This window comes from Salmo trutta, chromosome 4, assembly GCF_901001165.1.
Source record: "Salmo trutta chromosome 4, fSalTru1.1, whole genome shotgun sequence".
Taxonomy (NCBI): domain Eukaryota; kingdom Metazoa; phylum Chordata; class Actinopteri; order Salmoniformes; family Salmonidae; genus Salmo; species Salmo trutta.
Window position 1 is genome coordinate 72655095 of NC_042960.1, and position 20909 is coordinate 72676003.

The following is a 20909-nucleotide window of genomic DNA, read 5'->3' on the forward strand; positions in this document are numbered from 1 at the left end:
ACCAGTATTAACAGGCAGTGGGTTATCTTAATGTCCTGATCCTGACCAGTATTAACAGGCAGTGGGTTATTTGTCCTGATCCTGACCAGTATTAACAGGCAGTGGGTTATCTGTCCTGATCCTGACCAGTATTAACAGGCAGTGGGTTATCTTTCCTGATCCTGACCAGTATTAACAGGCAGCGGGTTATCTTAACGTCCTGATCCTGACCAGTATTAACAGGCAGTGGGTTATCTGTCCTGATCCTGACCAGTATTAACAGGCAGTGGGTTATCTGTCCTGATCCTGACCAGTATTAACAGGCAGTGGGTTATCTTAATGTCCTGATCCTGACCAGTATTAACAGGCAGTGGGTTATCTGTCCTGATCCTGACCAGTGTTAACAGGCAGTGGGTTATCTGTCCTGATCCTGACCAGTATTAACAGGCAGTGGGTTATCTTAATGTCCTGATCCTGACCAGTATTAACAGGCAGTGGGTTATCTTAATGTCCTGATCCTGACCAGTATTAACAGGCAGTGGGTTATCTTAATGTCCTGATCCTGACCAGTATTAACAGGCAGTGGGTTATCTTAATGTCCTGATCCTGACCAGTATTAACAGGCAGTGGGTTATCTGTCCTGATCCTGACCAGTATTAACAGGCAGTGGGTTATCTGTCCTGATCCTGACCAGTATTAACAGGCAGTGGGTTATCTGTCCTGATCCTGACCAGTATTAACAGGCAGTGGGTTATCTTAATGTCCTGATCCTGACCAGTATTAACAGGCAGTGGGTTATCTTAATGTCCTGATCCTGACCAGTATTAACAGGCAGTGGGTTATCTGTCCTGATCCTGACCAGTATTAACAGGCAGTGGGTTATCTTAATGTCCTGATCCTGACCAGTATTAACAGGCAGTGGGTTATCTTAATGTCCTGATCCTGACCAGTATTAAAAGGCAGTGGGTTATCTTAATGTCCTGATCCTGACCAGTATTAACAGGCAGTGGGTTATCTGTCCTGATCCTGACCAGTATTAACAGGTGGTGGGTTATCTTTCCTGATCCTGACCAGTATTAACAGGCAGTGGGTTATCTTAATGTCCTGATCCTGACCAGTATTAACAGGCAGTGGGTTATCTTAATGTCCTGATCCTGACCAGTATTAACAGGCAGTGGGTTATCTGTCCTGATCCTGACCAGTTTTAACAGGCAGTGGGTTATCTGTCCTGATCCTGACCAGTATTAACAGGCAGTGGGTTATCTGTCCTGATCCTGACCAGTATTAACAGGCAGTGGGTTATCTTAATGTCCTGATCCTGACCAGTATTAACAGGCAGTGGGTTATCTGTCCTGATCCTGACCAGTATTAACAGGCAGTGGGTTATCTTAATGTCCTGATCCTGACCAGTATTAACAGGCAGTGGGTTATCTTAATGTCCTGATCCTGACCAGTATTAACAGGCAGTGGGTTATCTTAATGTCCTGATCCTGACCAGTATTAACAGGCAGTGGGTTATCTGTCCTGATCCTGACCAGTATTAACAGGCAGTGGGTTATCTTAATGTCCTGATCCTAACCAGTATTAACAGGCAGTGGGTTATCTTAATGTCCTGATCCTGACCAGTATTAACAGGCAGTGGGTTATCTTAATGTCCTGATCCTGACCAGTATTAACAGGCAGTGGGTTATCTTAACGTCCTGATCCTGACCAGTATTAACAGGCAGTGGGTTATCTGTCCTGATCCTGACCAGTATTAACAGGCAGTGGGTTATCTGTCCTGATCCTGACCAGTATTAACAGGCAGTGGGTTATCTTAATGTCCTGATCCTGACCAGTATTAACAGGCAGTGGGTTATCTGTCCTGATCCTGACCAGTATTAACAGGCAGTGGGTTATCTGTCCTGATCCTGACCAGTATTAACAGGCAGTGGGTTATCTTAATGTCCTGATCCTGACCAGTATTAACAGGCAGTGGGTTATCTGTCCTGATCCTGACCAGTATTAACAGGCAGTGGGTTATCTGTCCTGATCCTGACCAGTATTAACAGGCAGTGGGTTATCTTAACGTCCTGATCCTGACCAGTATTAACAGGCAGTGGGTTATCTTAATGTCCTGATCCTGACCAGTATTAACAGGCAGTGGGTTATCTTAATGTCCTGATCCTGACCAGTATTAACAGGCAGTGGGTTATCTTAATGTCCTGATCCTGACCAGTATTAACAGGCAGTGGGTTATCTGTCCTGATCCTGACCAGTATTAACAGGCAGTGGGTTATCTTAATGTCCTGATCCTAACCAGTATTAACAGGCAGTGGGTTACCTGTCCTGATCCTGACCAGAATTAACAGGCAGTGGGTTATCTGTCCTGATCCTGACCAGTATTAACAGGCAGTGGGTTATCTTAACGTCCTGATCCTGACCAGTATTAACAGGCAGTTGTCACGCCTTGACCAGGTGAACTCGGGGATATTGGGTCAGGGTGTGTCATGTTAGGTATTTTTCCTTGGTTTTTGTTTTGTTTACGTTTTAGCCTTGTGTAGGCTCTAGGTGGGAAATTCTAGGTTGGGTTCTGTCGATTCCCAATCAGAGACAGCTGTCGCTAATTGTCTCTGATTGGGATCACATTTAAGTGCTGTTTTCCCCACGCTGTTTGTGGGGTGTTGTCTCGTCATTTGAGCACGTAACGTATTGGCAGTTTTTTCTTGATTATGTGTACATGTTTAATTCTAGTGTGTTGAATAAACATGTATTTGCTCCCAGCTGCGTTTTGGTCCGCTTCCTCGTCAACAGACGCCGAACGTTACAGCAGTGGGTTATCTGTCCTGATCCTGACCAGTATTAACAGGCAGTGGGTTATCTGTCCTGATCCTGACCAGTATTAACAGGCAGTGGGTTATCTTAATGTCCTGATCCTGACCAGTATTAACAGGCAGTGGGTTATCTTAATGTCCTGATCCTGACCAGTATTAACAGGCAGTGGGTTATCTGTCCTGATACTGACCAGTATTAACAGGCAGTGGGTTATCTTAATGTCCTGATCCTGACCAGTATTAACAGGCAGTGGGTTATCTTAACGTCCTGATCCTGACCAGTATTAACAGGCAGTGGGTTATCTGTCCTGATCCTGACCAGTATTAACAGGCAGTGGGTTATCTTAACGTCCTGATCCTGACCAGTATTAACAGGCAGTGGGTTATCTGTCCTGATCCTGACCAGTATTAACAGGCAGTGGGTTATCTTAATGTCCTGATCCTGACCAGTATTAACAGGCAGTGGGTTATCTTAATGTCCTGATCCTGACCAGTATTAACAGGCAGTGGGTTATCTTAATGTCCTGATCCTGACCAGTATTAACAGGCAGTGGGTTATCTGTCCTGATCCTGACCAGTATTAACAGGCAGTGGGTTATCTTAACGTCCTGATCCTGACCAGTATTAACAGGCAGTGGGTTATCTTAATGTCCTGATCCTGACCAGTATTAACAGGCAGTGGGTTATCTTAATGTCCTGATCCTGACCAGTATTAACAGGCAGTGGGTTATCTTAATGTCCTGATCCTGACCAGTATTAACAGGCAGTGGGTTATCTGTCCTGATCCTGACCAGTATTAACAGGTGGTGGGTTATCTTTCCTGATCCTGACCAGTATTAACAGGCAGTGGGTTATCTTAATGTCCTGATCCTGACCAGTATTAACAGGCAGTGGGTTATCTTAATGTCCTGATCCTGACCAGTATTAACAGGCAGTGGGTTATCTGTCCTGATCCTGACCAGTATTAACAGGCAGTGGGTTATCTGTCCTGATCCTGACCAGTATTAACAGGCAGTGGGTTATCTGTCCTGATCCTGACCAGTATTAACAGGCAGTGGGTTATCTTAATGTCCTGATCCTGACCAGTATTAACAGGCAGTGGGTTATCTGTCCTGATCCTGACCAGTATTAACAGGCAGTGGGTTATCTTAATGTCCTGATCCTGACCAGTATTAACAGGCAGTGGGTTATCTTAATGTCCTGATCCTGACCAGTATTAACAGGCAGTGGGTTATCTGTCCTGATCCTGACCAGTATTAACAGGCAGTGGGTTATCTTAACGTCCTGATCCTGACCAGTATTAACAGACAGTGGGTTATCTTAATGTCCTGATCCTGACCAGTATTAACAGGCAGTGGGTTATCTTAATGTCCTGATCCTGACCAGTATTAACAGGCAGTGGGTTATCTTAATGTCCTGATCCTGACCAGTATTAACAGGCAGTGGGTTATCTTAATGTCCTGATCCTGACCAGTATTAACAGGCAGTGGGTTATCTGTCCTGATCCTGACCAGTATTAACAGGCAGTGGGTTATCTGTCCTGATCCTGACCAGTATTAACAGGCAGTGGGTTATCTTAATGTCCTGATCCTGACCAGTATTAACAGGCAGTGGGTTATCTTAATGTCCTGATCCTGACCAGTATTAACAGGCAGTGGGTTATCTTAATGTCCTGATCCTGACCAGTATTAACAGGCAGTGGGTTATCTTAATGTCCTGATCCTGACCAGTATTAACAGGCAGTGGGTTATCTTAATGTCCTGATCCTGACCAGTATTAACAGGCAGTGGGTTATCTGTCCTGATCCTGACCAGTATTAACAGGCAGTGGGTTATCTTAATGTCCTGATCCTGACCAGTATTAACAGGCAGTGGGTTATCTTAACGTCCTGATCCTGACCAGTATTAACAGGCAGTGGGTTATCTTAATGTCCTGATCCTGACCAGTATTAACAGGCAGTGAGAGTAATACAGTAACCAGGGAAGATAAACTGGAACAATGGACACTTTCAGCTGGCCTCGCTCTCAGGGTGACGTCTAACGGAAAATAGGCAAATCAGTCTGCCGCCCTTCAACCTGCAGCCTCACTGCACTGACAGTTCCACTGGTTAGGAGTAGGCTAACATTAGGTCTATGCTTGGGTTAGGATTAGGCTAACATTAGGTCTATGCTTGGGTTAGGATTAGGTTAACATTAGGTCTATGCTTGGGTTAGGATTAGGCTAACATTAGGTCTATGCTTGGGTTAGGATTAGGTTAACATTAGGTCTATGCTTGGGTTAGGATTAGGCTAACATTAGGTCTATGCTTGGGTTAGGATTAGGTTAACATTAGGTCTATGCTTGGGTTAGGATTAGGCTAACATTAGGTCTATGCTTGGGTTAGGATTAGGTTAACATTAGGTCTATGCTTGGTTTAGGATTAGGTTAACATTAGGTCTATGCTTGGGTTAGGATTAGGTTAACATTAGGTCTATGCTTGGGTTAGGATTAGGCTAACATTAGGTCTATGCTTGGTTTAGGATTAGGTTAACATTAGGTCTATGCTTGGGTTAGGATTAGGTTAACATTAGGTCTATGCTTGGTTTAGGATTAACATTAGGTCTATGCTTGGGTTAGGATTAGGTTAACATTAGGTCTATGCTTGGGTTAAGATTAGGCTAACATTAGGTCTATGCTTGGGTTAGGATTAGGTTAACATTAGGTCTATGCTTGGTTTAGGATTAGGTTAACATTAGGTCTATGCTTGGGTTAGGATTAGGTTAACATTAGGTCTATGCTTGGGTTAGGATTAGGTTAACATTAGGTCTATGCTTGGGTTAGGATTAGGCTAACATTAGGTCTATGCTTGGTTTAGGATTAGGTTAACATTAGGTCTATGCTTGGGTTAGGATTAGGTTAACATTAGGTGTATGCTTGGTTTAGGATTAACATTAGGTCTATGCTTGGGTTAGGATTAGGTTAACATTAGGTCTATGCTTGGGTTAAGATTAGGTTAAGATTAGGTCTATGCTTGGTTTAGGATTAACATTAGGTCTATGCTTGGTTTAGGATTAGGTTAACATTAGGTCTATGCTTGGGTTAGGATTAGGTTAACATTAGGTCTATGCTTGGTTTAGGATTAGGTTAACATTAGGTCTATGCTTGGGTTAGGATTAGGTTAACATTAGGTCTATGCTTGGTTTAGGATTAGGCTAACATTAGGTCTATGCTTGGGTTAGGATTAGGTTAACATTAGATCTATGCTTGGGTTAGGATTAGGTTATCTCTGCTCATTGTTCTCATCTGTGCTGACTGCTGTCCTGCTTGGTGTGGGGTGGACAGGACCAGGTCAGGATGGACCAGAGGCTGCCGGCGGTGGAGTCCCAGCAGGACCAGGGGACAGAGGGGAGTCTTGGGACAGGGTGCAGGCACAGAGAGATGGCCCTGAAGTGGTTCGAGGAGACTCAAGCTTCTCTCATCCTCCATGAAGGAAATTTCCCCTCCTGGTTCGAAGGATTCATCACCAGAAGGTAAGTACTTCTACATACAGGTCTATTGAGAGATTGATTGTATTGGAGATTGATTGGCAAATCATTTCTGTTTTGTGAAGTGCAGTGTAGTGCATGCCAGCACGACGATAGGTGTTTTTAGGGGGGTGGCTCACAGAATGATTCCTTTTCAAGCACCTGCAAGGATTTATGATTTATATTTTAATTTGGAATAACGAACTTTGAACTCTATTAAATGAGCCAAGGTGCATTCATTTCCTTTCCAGTGTTTTCTGGAATTATCGCTACCTTCTGTTTGTGATTTTTTTAGTCATTGTGTTTGTGAGATGTAGATTTCAATAATACCTCCCTATAACATATCAATAACACCTCCTATATCAATAATACCTCCCATATCAATAATACCTCCCATATCAATAATACCTCCCTATTACATATCAATAATACCTCCCATATCAATAATAGCTCCCTATTACAAATCAATAATACCTCCCATATCAATAATACGTCCCATATCAATAATACCTCCCATATCAATAATACCTCCCATATCAATAACACCTCCCTACAACATCAATAATACTTCCCATATCAATAATACCACCCATATCAACCTTCCCTGTAGCTCAGTTGGTAGAGCATGGTGTTTGCAACACCAGGGTTGTGGGTTCGATTCCCACGGGGGGCCAGCACAGGAAAAAAAAAAAAAATTGTATGACAAAATGTATGAAATTGTATGAAATGTATGCATTCACTACTGTAAGTCGCTCTGGATAAGAGCGTCTGCTAAATGAAATGAAATGAAATATCAATAATACCTCCCATATCAATAATACCTCCCTACAACATCAATAATACCTCCCTATAACATATCAATAATACCTCCCATATCAATAATACCTCCCATATCAATAATACCTCCCTACAACATATCAATAATACCTCCCTACAAAATATAAACTAAAAACCTCCCTATAACATATAAATAATACCTCCCATATCAATAATACCTCCCTATAACATATCAATAATAGCTCCCATATCAATAATACCTCCCATATCAATAATACCTCCCTATAACATATCAATAATGTCTCCCATATCAATAATACCTCCCATATCAATAATACCTCCCATATCAATACTACCTCCCATATCAATAATACCTCCCTACAACATATCAATAAAACCTCCCATTTCAATAATATCTCCCTCAATAATACCTCCCTATAACATATCAATAATACCTCCCATATCAATAATATCTCCCTCAATAATACCTCCCATATCAATAATAATACCTCCCTATAACATATCAATAACACCTCCCTATAACATATCAATAAAACCTCCCATATCAATAATACCTCCCATATCAATAATACCTCCCTATAACATATCAATAATACCTTACATATCAATAATACCTCCCATATCAATAATACCTCCTATATCAATAAAACCTCCCTATAACATATCAATAATACTTCCCTATAACATATCAATAATACCTCCCTACAACATTAATACTTCCCTATTACATATCAATTATACCCCCCATATCAATGATACCTCCATATAACATATCAATAACACCTCCCATATCAATAATACCTCCCATATCAATAACACCTCCCTATTACATATCAACTAAAAACCTCCCTATTACATATCAATAATACCTCCCATATCAATAATACCTCCCTATTACAAATCAATTATACCTCCCATATCAATAATACTTCCCATATCAATAATACCTCCCTACAACCTATCAACTAAAAACCTCCTTATTGCATATCAATAATACCTCCCATATCAATAATACCTCCCTACAACATCAATAATACCTCCCTATAACATATCAATAATACCTCCCATATCAATAATACCTACCATATCAATAATACCTCCCTACAACATATCAACTAAAAACCTCCCTATTACATATCAATAATACCTCCCATATCAATAATACCTCCCTATAACATATCAATAAACCTCCCTACAAAATATCAACTAAAAACCTCCCTATAGCATATCAATACACCTCGCATATCAATAATACCTCCCTATAACATATCAATAATACCTCCCATATCAATAACACCTCCCATATCAATACTACCTCCCATATCAATAATACCTCCCTATAACATATCAATACTACCTCCCATATCAATAATACGTCCCATATCAATAATACCTCCCATATCAATAATACCTCCCATATCAATAACACCTCCCTACAACATCAATAATACTTCCCATATCAATAATACCACCCATATCAACCTTCCCTGTAGCTCAGTTGGTAGAGCATGGTGTTTGCAACACCAGGGTTGTGGGTTCGATTCCCACGGGGGGCCAGCACAGAAAAAAAAAAAAAATTGTATGAAAAAATGTATGAAATTGTATGAAATGTATGCATTCACTACTGTAAGTCGCTCTGGATAAGAGCGTCTGCTAAATGACGTAAATGAAATGAAATATCAATAATACCTCCCATATCAATAATACCTCCCTACAACATCAATAATACCTCCCTATAACAAATCAATAATACCTCCCATATCAATAATACCTCCCTACAACATATCAATAATACCTCGCTACAAAATATAAACTAAAAACCTCCCTATAACATATAAATAATACCTCCCATATCAATAATACCTCCCATATCAATAATACCTCCCTATAACATATCAATAATAGCTCCCATATCAATAACACCTCCCATATCAATAATACCTCCCATATCAATACTAACTCCCATATCAATAATACCTCCCTATAACATATCAATACTACCTCCCATATCAATAATACCTCCCATATCAATAATACCTCCCTATAACATATCAATAATGTCTCCCATATCAATAATACCTCCCATATCAATAATACCTCCCATATCAATACTACCTCCCATATCAATACTACCTCCCATATCAATAATACCTCCCTACAACATATCAATAAAACCTCCCATTTCAATAATACCTCCCTATAACATATCAATAATACCTCCCATATCAATAATATCTCCCTCAATAATACCTCCCATATCAATAATAATACCTCCCTATAACATATCAATAACACCTCCCTATAACATATCAATAAAACCTCCCATATCAATAATACCTCCCATATCAATAATACCTCCCTATAACATATCAATAATACCTTACATATCAATAATACCTCCCATATCAATAATACCTCCTATATCAATAAAACCTCCCTATAACATATCAATAATACTTCCCTATAACATATCAATAATACCTCCCTACAACATTAATACTTCCCTATTACATATCAATTATACCCCCCATATCAATGATACCTCCATATAACATATCAATAACACCTCCCATATCAATAATACCTCCCATATCAATACTACCTCCCATATCAATACTACCTCCCATATCAATAACACCTCCCTATTACATATCAACTAAAAACCTCCCTATTACATATCAATAATACCTCCCATATCAATAATACCTCCCTATTACAAATCAATTATACCTCCCATATCAATAATACTTCCCATATCAATAATACCTCCCTACAACCTATCAACTAAAAACCTCCTTATTACATATCAATAATACCTCCCATATCAATAATACCTCCCTACAACATCAATAATACCTCCCTATAACATATCAATAATACCTCCCATATCAATAATACCTCCCATATCAATAATACCTACCATATCAATAATACCTCCCTACAACATATCAACTAAAAACCTCCCTATTACATATCAATAATACCTCCCATATCAATAATACCTCCCTATAACATATCAATAAACCTCCCTACAAAATATCAACTAAAAACCTCCCTATAGCATATCAATACACCTCGCATATCAATAATACCTCCCTATAACATATCAATAATACCTCCCATATCAATAACACCTCCCATATCAATACTACCTCCCATATCAATAATACCTCCCTATAACATATCAATACTACCTCCCATATCAATAATACCTCCCATATCAATAATACCTCCCTATAACATATCAATAATACCTCCCTACGAAATATCAACTAAAAACCTCCCTATAACATATAAATAATACCTCCCATATCAATAATACCTCCCATATCAATAATACCTCCCTATAACATATCAATAATAGCTCCCATATCAATAACACCTCCCATATCAATAATACCTCCCATATCAATAATACCTCCTATATCAATACTAACTCCCATATCAATAATACCTCCCTATAACATATCAATACTACCTCCCATATCAATAATACCTCCCATATCAATAATACCTCCCTATAACATATCAATAATGTCTCCCATATCAATAATACCTCCCATATCAATAATACCTCCCATATCAATAATACCTCCCATATCAATAATACCTCCCTACAACATATCAATAAAACCTCCCATTTCAATAATACCTCCCTCAATAATACCTCCCTATAACATATCAATAATACCTCCCATATCAATAATATCTCCCTCAATAATACCTCCCATATCAATAATACCTCCCATATCAATAATAATACCTCCTTATAACATATCAATAACACCTCCCTATAACATATCAATAAAACCTCCCATATCAATAATACCTCCCATATCAATAATACCTCCCTATAACATATCAATAATACCTCCCATATCAATAATTCCTCCCTACAACATATCAATAAAACCTCCCTATTACATATCAATAATACCTCCCTATAACATATCAATAATACCTCCCATATCAATAATACCTCCCATATCAATAATACCTCCTATATCAATAAAACCTCCCTATAACATATCAATAATACTTCCCTATAACATATCAATAATACCTCCCTACAACATTAATACTTCCCTATTACATATCAATTATACCTCCCATATCAATAATACCTCCATATAACATATCAATAATACCTCCCATATCAATAATACTTCCCATATCAATAGACCTCCCTACAACCTATCAACTAAAAACCTCCTTATTACATATCAATACTACCTCCCATATCAATAAGACCTCCCTACAACATCAATAATACCTTACTATAACATATCAATAATACCTCCCATATCAATAATACCTCCCATATCAATAATACCTACCATATCAATAATACCTCCCTACATCATATCAACAAAAACCTCCCTATTACATATCAGTAATACCTCCCATTTCAATAATACCTCCCTATAACATATCAATAAACCTCCCTACAAAATATCAACTAAAAACCTCCCTATAGCATATCAATACACCTCCCATATCAATAATACCTCCGTATACCATATCAATAATACCTCCCATATCAATAACACCTCCCATATCAATAATACCTCCCATATCAATAACTTCTCCCATATCAATACTACCTCCCATATCAATAATACCTCCCTATAACATATCAATACTACCTCCCATATCAATAATACCTCCCATATCAATAATACCTCCCTATAACATATCAATAATACCTCCCATATCAATAATACCTCCCATATCAATAATACCTCCCATATCAATAACGCCTCCCATATCAATAATACCTCCCATATCAATAATACCTCCCATATCAATACTATCTCCCATATCAATAATACCTCCCTATAACATATCAATACTATCTCCCATATCAATAATACCTCCCATATCAATAATACCTCCCTATAACATATCAATAATACCTCCCATATCAATAATACCTCCCAAATCAATAATACCTCCCATATCAATAATACCTCCCATATCAATAATACCTCCCATATCAATACTACCTCCCATATCAATAATACCTCCCTACAACATATCAATAAAACCTCCCTATTACTTATCAATAAAACCTCCCTATAACATATCAATAATACCTCCCATTTCAATAATACCTCCCTCAATAATACCTCCCTATAACAAATCAATAATACCTCCCATATCAATAATACCTCCCTCAATAATACCTCCCATATCAATAATAATACCTCCCTATAACATATCAATAACACCTCCCTATAACATATCAATAAAACCTCCCATATCAATAATACCTCCCATATCAATAATACCTCCCTATAACATATCAATAATACCTCCCATATCAATAATTCTCCCATATCAATAATACCTCCCTACAACATATCAATAAAACCTCCCTATAACATATCAATAATACCTCCCATATCAATAATACCTCCCATATCAATAATACCTCCCATATCAATAATACCTCCTATATCAATAAAACCTCACTATAACATATCAATAATAACTCCCATATCAATAATACCTCCCATATCAATAATACCTCCCATATCAATAATACCTCCCTATAACATATCAATAATACCTCCCATATCAATAATACCTCCCATATCAATAATACCTCCCTATAACATATCAATAATACCTCCCTATAACATATCAATAATACCTCCTATATCAATAAAACCTCCCTATAACATATCAATAATACCTCCCATATCAATAATACCTCCCATATCAATAATACCTCCCATATCAATAACACCTCCCATATCAATAATACCTCCCATATCAATAATACCTCCCATATCAATAATACCTCCCTATAACATATCAATAATACCTCCCATATCAATAATACCTACCTACAACATATCAATAAAACCTCTCTATTACATATCAATAATACCTCCCATATCAATAATACCTCCCTACAACATATCAATAAAACCTCTCTATTACATATCAATAATATCTCCCATATCAATAATAACTCCCTATTACATATCAACAATACCTCCCATATCAATAATACCTCCCTATAATATATCAATAATACCTCCCATATCAATAATACCTCCCATATCAATAATACCTCCCATATCAATAATACTTCCCTATAACATATCAATAATACCTCCCTATAAGATTTCAATAATACCTCCCATATCAATAATACCTCCCATATCAATAATACCTCCCATATCAATAATATCTCCCTATAACATATCAATAAAACCTCCCTATTACATATCAATAATACCTCCCTATTACATATCAACAATACCTCCCATATCAATAATACCTCCCTATAACATATCAATAATATCTCCCATATCAATAATACCTCCCATATCAATAATACCTCCCTATTACATATCAATAATACCTCCCATATCAATAATACCTCCCTATAAAATATCAATAATACCTCCCATATCAATAATACCTCCCATATCAATAATATCTCCCTATTACATATCAATAAAACCTCCCTATTACATATCAAGAAAACCTCCCTATAAAATATCAATAATATCTCCCATATCAATAATACCTCCCTATAACATATCAATAAAACCTCTCTATTACATATCAATAATACCTCCCATATCAATAATACCTCCCTATAACATATCAATAATACCTCCCATATCAATAATACCTCCCATATCAATAATACCTCCCTATTACATATCAATAATACCTCCCATATCAATAATACCTCCCTATAACATATCAATAATACCTACCATATCAATAATACCTCCCATATCAATAATATCTCCCTATTACATATCAATAAAACCTCCCTATAAAATATCAATAATACCTCCCATATCAATAATACCTCCCATATCAATAATATCTCCCTATTACATATCAATAAAACCTCTCTATTACATATCAATAATACCTCCCATATCAATAATACCTCCCTATAACATATCAATAATACCTCCCATATCAATAATACCTCCCATATCAATAATACCTCCCTATTACATATCAATAATACCTCCCATATCAATAATATCTCCCTATAACATATCAATAATACCTCCCATATCAATAATATCTCCCATATCAATAATACCTCCCTCAATAATATCTCCCATATCAATAATACCTCCCTATAACATATCAATAATACCTCCCATATCAATAATAACTCCCATATCAATAATACCTCCCATATCAATAATACCTCCCATATCAATAATACCTCCCATAGCAATAATATCTCCCATATCAATAATACCTCCCTATAACATATCAATAATACCTCCATATAAGATATCAATAATACCTCCCATATCAATAATACCTCCCATATCAATAATATCTCCCATATCAATAATACCTCCCTATAACATATCAATAATATCTCCCATATAAATAATACCTCCCTATAACATATCAATAATACCTCCCATATCAATAATATCTCCCATATCAATAATACCTCCCTATAACATATCAATAATACCTCCATATAACATATCAATAATACCTCCCATATCAATAATATCTCCCATATCAATAATACCTCCCTATAACATATCAATAATACCTCCATATAACATATCAATAATACCTCCCATATCAATAATATCTCCCATATCAATAACACCTCCCTATAACATATCAATAATGCCTCCATACAACATATCAATAATATCTCCCATATCAATAACACCTCCCTATAACATATCAACAATACCTTTATGAGGGTTGAGGGATAATTTTTTTCATTGGTTGATATTGCTTTTTAATGCTTTTTAATGGTTCTGTAGAGATGCTGAGGAGATGCTGAGAGACAAGGAACTGGGCTGTTTCCTGATCCGACTGAGTGACAAAGCCATGGGATACATCCTTTCATACAGGTCCGTTCTGGTTGTTGTTCTTCTATCCTAGATAACAGAGATAACAGTGGCGATAACAGTGAAGATAACAGTGGAGATAACAGGGTTCCCGAGTGGCACAGCGGTCAATAATACCTCCCGTGTCAATAATACCTCCCTATAACATATCAATAATACCTCCCGTATCAATAATACCTCCCATATCAATAATACCTCCCTATAACATATCAATAATACCTCCCGTATCAATAATACCTCCCTATAACATATCAATAATACCTCCCATATCAATAATACCTCCCTATAACATATCAATAATACCTCCCGTATCAATAATACCTCCCTATAACATATCAATAATACCTCCCATATCAATAATACCTCCCTATAACATATCAATAATACCTCCCGTATCAATAATACCTCCCATATCAATAATACCTCCCTATAACATATCAATAATACCTCCCGTATGAATAATACCTCCCATATCAATAATACCTCCCTACAACATATCAATAATACCTCCCGTATCAATAATACCTCCCTATAACATATCAATAATACCTCCCATATCAATAATACCTCCCTATAACATATCAATAATACCTCCCGTATCAATAATACCTCCCTATAACATATCAATAATACCTCCCATATCAATAATACCTCCCTATAACATATCAATAATACCTCCCGTATCAATAATACCTCCCATATCAATCATACCTCCCTATAACATATCAATAATACCTCCCGTATCAATAATACCTCCCTATAACATATCAATAATACCTCCCGTATCAATAATACCTCCCATATCAATAATACCTCCCATATCAATAATACCTCCCTATAACATATCAATAATACCTCCCGTATCAATAATACCTCCCATATCAATAACAGTGGAGAGATAACAGTGGACCACAGTAGAACACAGCAGCATACCCTGGACTTACCAGTGTTATTATTGTCTTCCAGAGGCCGTGATCGATGCAGACACTTTGTAATCAACCAGAGTAAATCAGGCCAGTTCATAGTGTCTGGAGACACAGAGGAGCATGAGACCCTGGGAGAACTGATAGAACACTACAAGACCAGCCCTATAGAGCCCTTCAGAGAGTACCTGACCTGCTCCTGTCTAGAGGTGAGGAGAGACTGTCTCTAGCCTGGTCCCAGACCAGTTGTTTAACCCTAAACCTTCAGAGAGTACCTGACCTGCTCCTGTCTAGAGGTGAGGAGAGACTTTGTCTCTAGCCTGGTCCCAGAACTGTTGTTTAACCCTAAACCTTCAGAGAGTACCTGACCTGCTCCTGTCTAGAGGTGAGGAGAGACTGTCTCTAGCCTGGTCCCAGACCAGTTGTTTAACCCTAAACCTTCAGAGAGTACCTGATCTGCTCCTGTCTAGAGGTGAGGAGAGACTGTCTCTAGCCTGGTCTATTTGTGCTGTCTTGCCAACTTCACAGATCTGGGACCAAGCTACACAATCTTTATGTTATCATTTGAATTCAAGAAGGTATTCAAGAAGGCATTTTGTAAGATAGTGTGTGTCTAACTGGTTCAAATAGGTGTCTTGTCAGCTATAATGGTGGTGTTTACAGAATACAGTATATCAGTAAATACATCTTGTCAGCTATAATGGTGGTGTTTACAGAATACAGTATATCAGTAAATACATCTTGTCAGCTATAATGGTGGTGTTTACAGAATACAGTATATCAGTAAATACATCTTGTCAGCTATAATGGTGGTGTTTACAGAATACAGTATATCAGTAAATACATCTCGTCAGCTATAATGGTGGTGTTTACAGAATACAGTATATCAGTAAATACATTTCGTCAGCTATAATGGTGGTGTTTACAGAATACAGTATATCAGTAAATACACTGTACCTGTTAGTAAAACTGATGATGTCATACTCATTCAGTCTTCCAGAGGAGAAGTCTATGACATCATCAAAGTTGACCTCAGAGAGAAGCCGGTGGTCAGTGTGAGAGCTGTGAGGAGCCTGTGGGATTCACAGAGTGACCGGCAGGGTGACTGGACCAGGGCTAGTTCTAGTGACAACGCCGGAGAGCATCCTCCTCCTCTTCCTCTTCCTCCCACACTGCCTCCCAAAAGCAGCAGGAAACCAGAGGCAAGTGTACAAATAATACGCTTATTCGACGAAACGATTGTAAGGCAACCCGCTGTAATAGGATTGTGAGTCTGCTTATCAAAATGTTCACATACAAACAAAAAATCCTATTTCATCTGGTTTCTTGTAACATACAACACTATAGCTTTATAGAGGGGGGTTGGTAGAACATTCAACTAACAGATGTCAAGTCAAAGGGCCTCTTTGTAAAACTCAGGCCTTCCGATTTGTTTTGGTTACTTGCTGGCAATTGCAAATACAGATTCAAAGTTGACCAGAGTGTAACCAAATCACCTCCTCATGTCTCTCTAACCAGGAAGTGCCAACTGTACCTAGAGTACCACCTGTGCCTAGAACCTGTCCTTTGAAGTGCAGTTCACTGGATGACCAACAGGGTAGTGCTCAGAGAAGGGTGTTGTATGCCCAGCTGGAGAAGCACAAGGCCATGAATCCCCAACCCAGGAGCCTGGAGGGTCTACCCAGAGCTCCAGAAGGAAGGGCTGAAGGCCTGGGTCCTGTAGCCCAACATCAGACTCCTCCTCAGAGGGGGGACATCCCCAGTGGTAGACCTAGAGCCCCAGGCCCTGCCTCAGCCCCTGGACCAGGCCCAGGGGCCACAGTCTACTCAGAGCTACTCAGCCTGCTGGACTGCAAGAGCAAGTCTCTGCCTCTCCTGGACCTGGATCTTGACTCAGATGAGGGGGCCAATAACTCCTACAGGCTGAGTCCACCTTCTTTCACCCCCCCAAGACTCTCTCCCAACCCCACCAAACGGACCACTAGCCCCTCCCTTCTGGACCAGAGCTACCCATCCGGACCTTCCCTTCTGGACCAGAGCTACCCATCCGGACCTTCCCTTCTGGACCAGAGGTACCACAAGGATACTTCCAAGAGACCTCCCATAATCAGTCACAGTCTGGAACATCTATGTAACAGCCCCATACCTGCCCTCGTGTATCAACTGGCAGGTAGACCCAGGGACCAGGAAGGACCCATGACATCATCCATGACATCATCACCACAGGAAGAGGAAGAGGTAGCTAACAGTCTGTACGCTGAGGTCCCTTGTGAGCCGGTCCTCCGTCTCCTACTGGACGACACCTACGAACAGATACCAGAGTTAAGATCAGCCAGACCTTATGAACACATACCAGAGTTAGGACTGAAAGGATCAGCCAGACCTTATGAACACATACCAGAGTTAGGACTGAAAGGATCAGCCAGACCTTATGAACACATACCAGAGTTAGGACTGAAAGGATCAGCCAGACCTTATGAACACATACCAGAGTTAGGACTGAAAGGATCAGCCAGACCTTATGAACACATACCAGAGTTAGGACTGAAAGGATCAGCCAGACCTGCTAACAACCACACCTATGAATCAGTGGAGGAGCTCAGGTCCAAACACACAACCTCATCTTGGGGTATAAAGGTGGGTACCGCATCCAGACGTATCCATGGTAATGGTAGCATGGTAGTGGCAGTCATATACTGCTAGACCTGATTCGAATGTGATGTCTGATGTTCCAGCTGTATAATGACTGACTGTTCCTCCAGCTGTATACTGACTGACTGTTCCTCCAACTGTATAATGACTGGCTGTTCCTCCAGCTGTATAATGACTGACTGTTCCTCCAACTGTATAATGACTGACTGACTGTTCCTCCAACTGTATAATGACTGACTGACTGTTCCTCCAGCTGTATAATGACTCGCTGTTCCTCCAGCTGTATAATGACTGACTGTTCCTCCAGCTGTATAATGACTGACTGACTGTTCCTCCAGCTGTATAATGACTGACTGTTCCTCCAGCTGTATACTGACTGACTGTTCCTCCAACTGTATAATGACTGGCTGTTCCTCCAGCTGTATAATGACTGACTGTTCCTCCAACTGTATAATGACTGACTGACTGTTCCTCCAACTGTATAATGACTGACTGGCTGTTCCTCCAGCTGTATAATGACTGACTGTTCCTCCAGCTGCATAATGACTGACTGTTCCTCCAGCTGTATAATGACTGACTGACTGTTCCTCCAGCTGTATAATGACTGACTGTTCCTCCAGCTGTATAATGACTGACTGTTCCTCCAGCTGTATAATGACTGGCTGTTCCTCAGCTGTATAATGACTGACTGTTCCTCCAGCTGCATAATGACTGACTGTTCCTCCAGCTGTATAATGACTGACTGTTCCTCCAGCTGTATAATTACTGACTGTTCCTCAGCTGTATAATGACTGACTGACTGTTCCTCCAGCTGCATAATGACTGACTGTTCCTCCAGCTGCATAATGACTGACTGACTGTTCTTCCATCTCTATAATGACTGACTGTTCCTCCAGCTGTATAATGACTGGCTGTTCCTCCACCTGTATAATGACTTACTGTTTTGCTTTCTGTATAATGAGAAATGGAGATGGCTGTTCCCTGAGAGACAGAAGAAATAATGGAGAAGCAACCCATCAACCCAACACCACTGGACACCACAGTGAACTATCCCATCAACCCAACACTACTGGACACCACAGTGAACTATCCCATCAACCCAACACCACTGGACACCACAGTGAACTATCCCATCAACCCAACACTACTGGACACCACAGTGAACTATCCCATCAACCCAACACCACTGGACACCACAGTGAACTATCCCATCAACCCAACACCACTGGACACCACAGTGAACTATCCCATCAACCCAACACTACTGGACACCACAGTGAACTATCCCATCAACCCAACACCACTGGACACCACAGTGAACTATCCCATCAACCCAACACTACTGGACACCACAGTGAACTATCCCATCAACCCAACACCACTGGACAGTGAACTATCCCATCAACCCAACACCACTGGACACCACAGTGAACTATCCCATCAACCCAACACTACTGGACAGTGAACTATCCCATCAACCCAACACCACTGGACAGTGAACTATCCCATCAACCCAACACCACTGGACACCACAGTGAACTATCCCATCAACCCAACACTACTGGACACCACAGTGAACTATCCCATCAACCCAACACCACTGGACACCACAGTGAACTATCCCATCAACCCAACACCACTGGACACCACAGTGAACTATCCCATCAACCCAACACTACTGGACACCACAGTGAACTATCCCATCAACCCAACACCACTGGACACCACAGTGAACTATCCCATCAACCCAACACCACTGGACACCACAGTGAACTATCCCATCAACCCAACACCACTGGACACCACAGTGAACTATCCCATCAACCCAACACTACTGGACACCACAGTGAACTATCCCATCAACCCAACACCACTGGACACCACAGTGAACTATCCCATCAACCCAACACTACTGGACACCACACACATGATTGTATTTCTGAATACTTTTGCAGGGTGTCATTCAAACTGAACTTTGAGCCATTTATGAGCTGTCTCACAATCAATCAATGTGCTGGGCACTACGCAGGTTGAAAACATCAAAGTTATTTTAATGTTATTTATTAAAAAATATGTATTTTCTCTACTCTATCTTTTGCACGAATGTGGCTGGGTATTTTTTATAAACTACAAAGTAATGAATAATAACTTGCCTTTGTTTTCATGTGAATACATTCAGATATAAAGGGGGGAAATAGATACATTCAGATATAAAGGGGGAACATAGATACAATCAGATATAAAGGGGGGACATAGATACATTCAGATATAAAGGGGAACATAGATACATTCAGATATAAAGGGGGGAAATAGATACATTCAGATATAAAGGGGGGAAATAGATACATTCAGATATAAAGGGGGACATAG

General features: G+C 39.4%; 1 protein-coding gene across 2 annotated transcripts in view; it reads left to right on the plus strand.

The window, feature by feature from the left end:
* Positions 1-20681, plus strand: part of LOC115192997 (SH2 domain-containing protein 7) — a 23758-nt gene extending 3077 nt beyond the window's left edge. The window contains exons 2-7 of one of the 2 annotated variants that reach the window (XM_029751996.1): positions 6114-6301; positions 14878-14967; positions 15931-16096; positions 16880-17089; positions 17406-18524; positions 19502-20630. In XM_029751996.1, the coding sequence (XP_029607856.1) occupies positions 6126-6301; positions 14878-14967; positions 15931-16096; positions 16880-17089; positions 17406-18524; positions 19502-19540 (1800 nt within the window). In that variant the 5' untranslated portion in view covers positions 6114-6125 and the 3' untranslated portion in view covers positions 19541-20630. Of the gene's footprint in view, positions 1-4866; positions 6302-14877; positions 14968-15930; positions 16097-16879; positions 17090-17405; positions 18525-19501 lie in introns of those variants that run through there. The other variant, XM_029751997.1, reaches the window with a different exon arrangement.
* Positions 20682-20909: the final 228 nt, after the last annotated feature.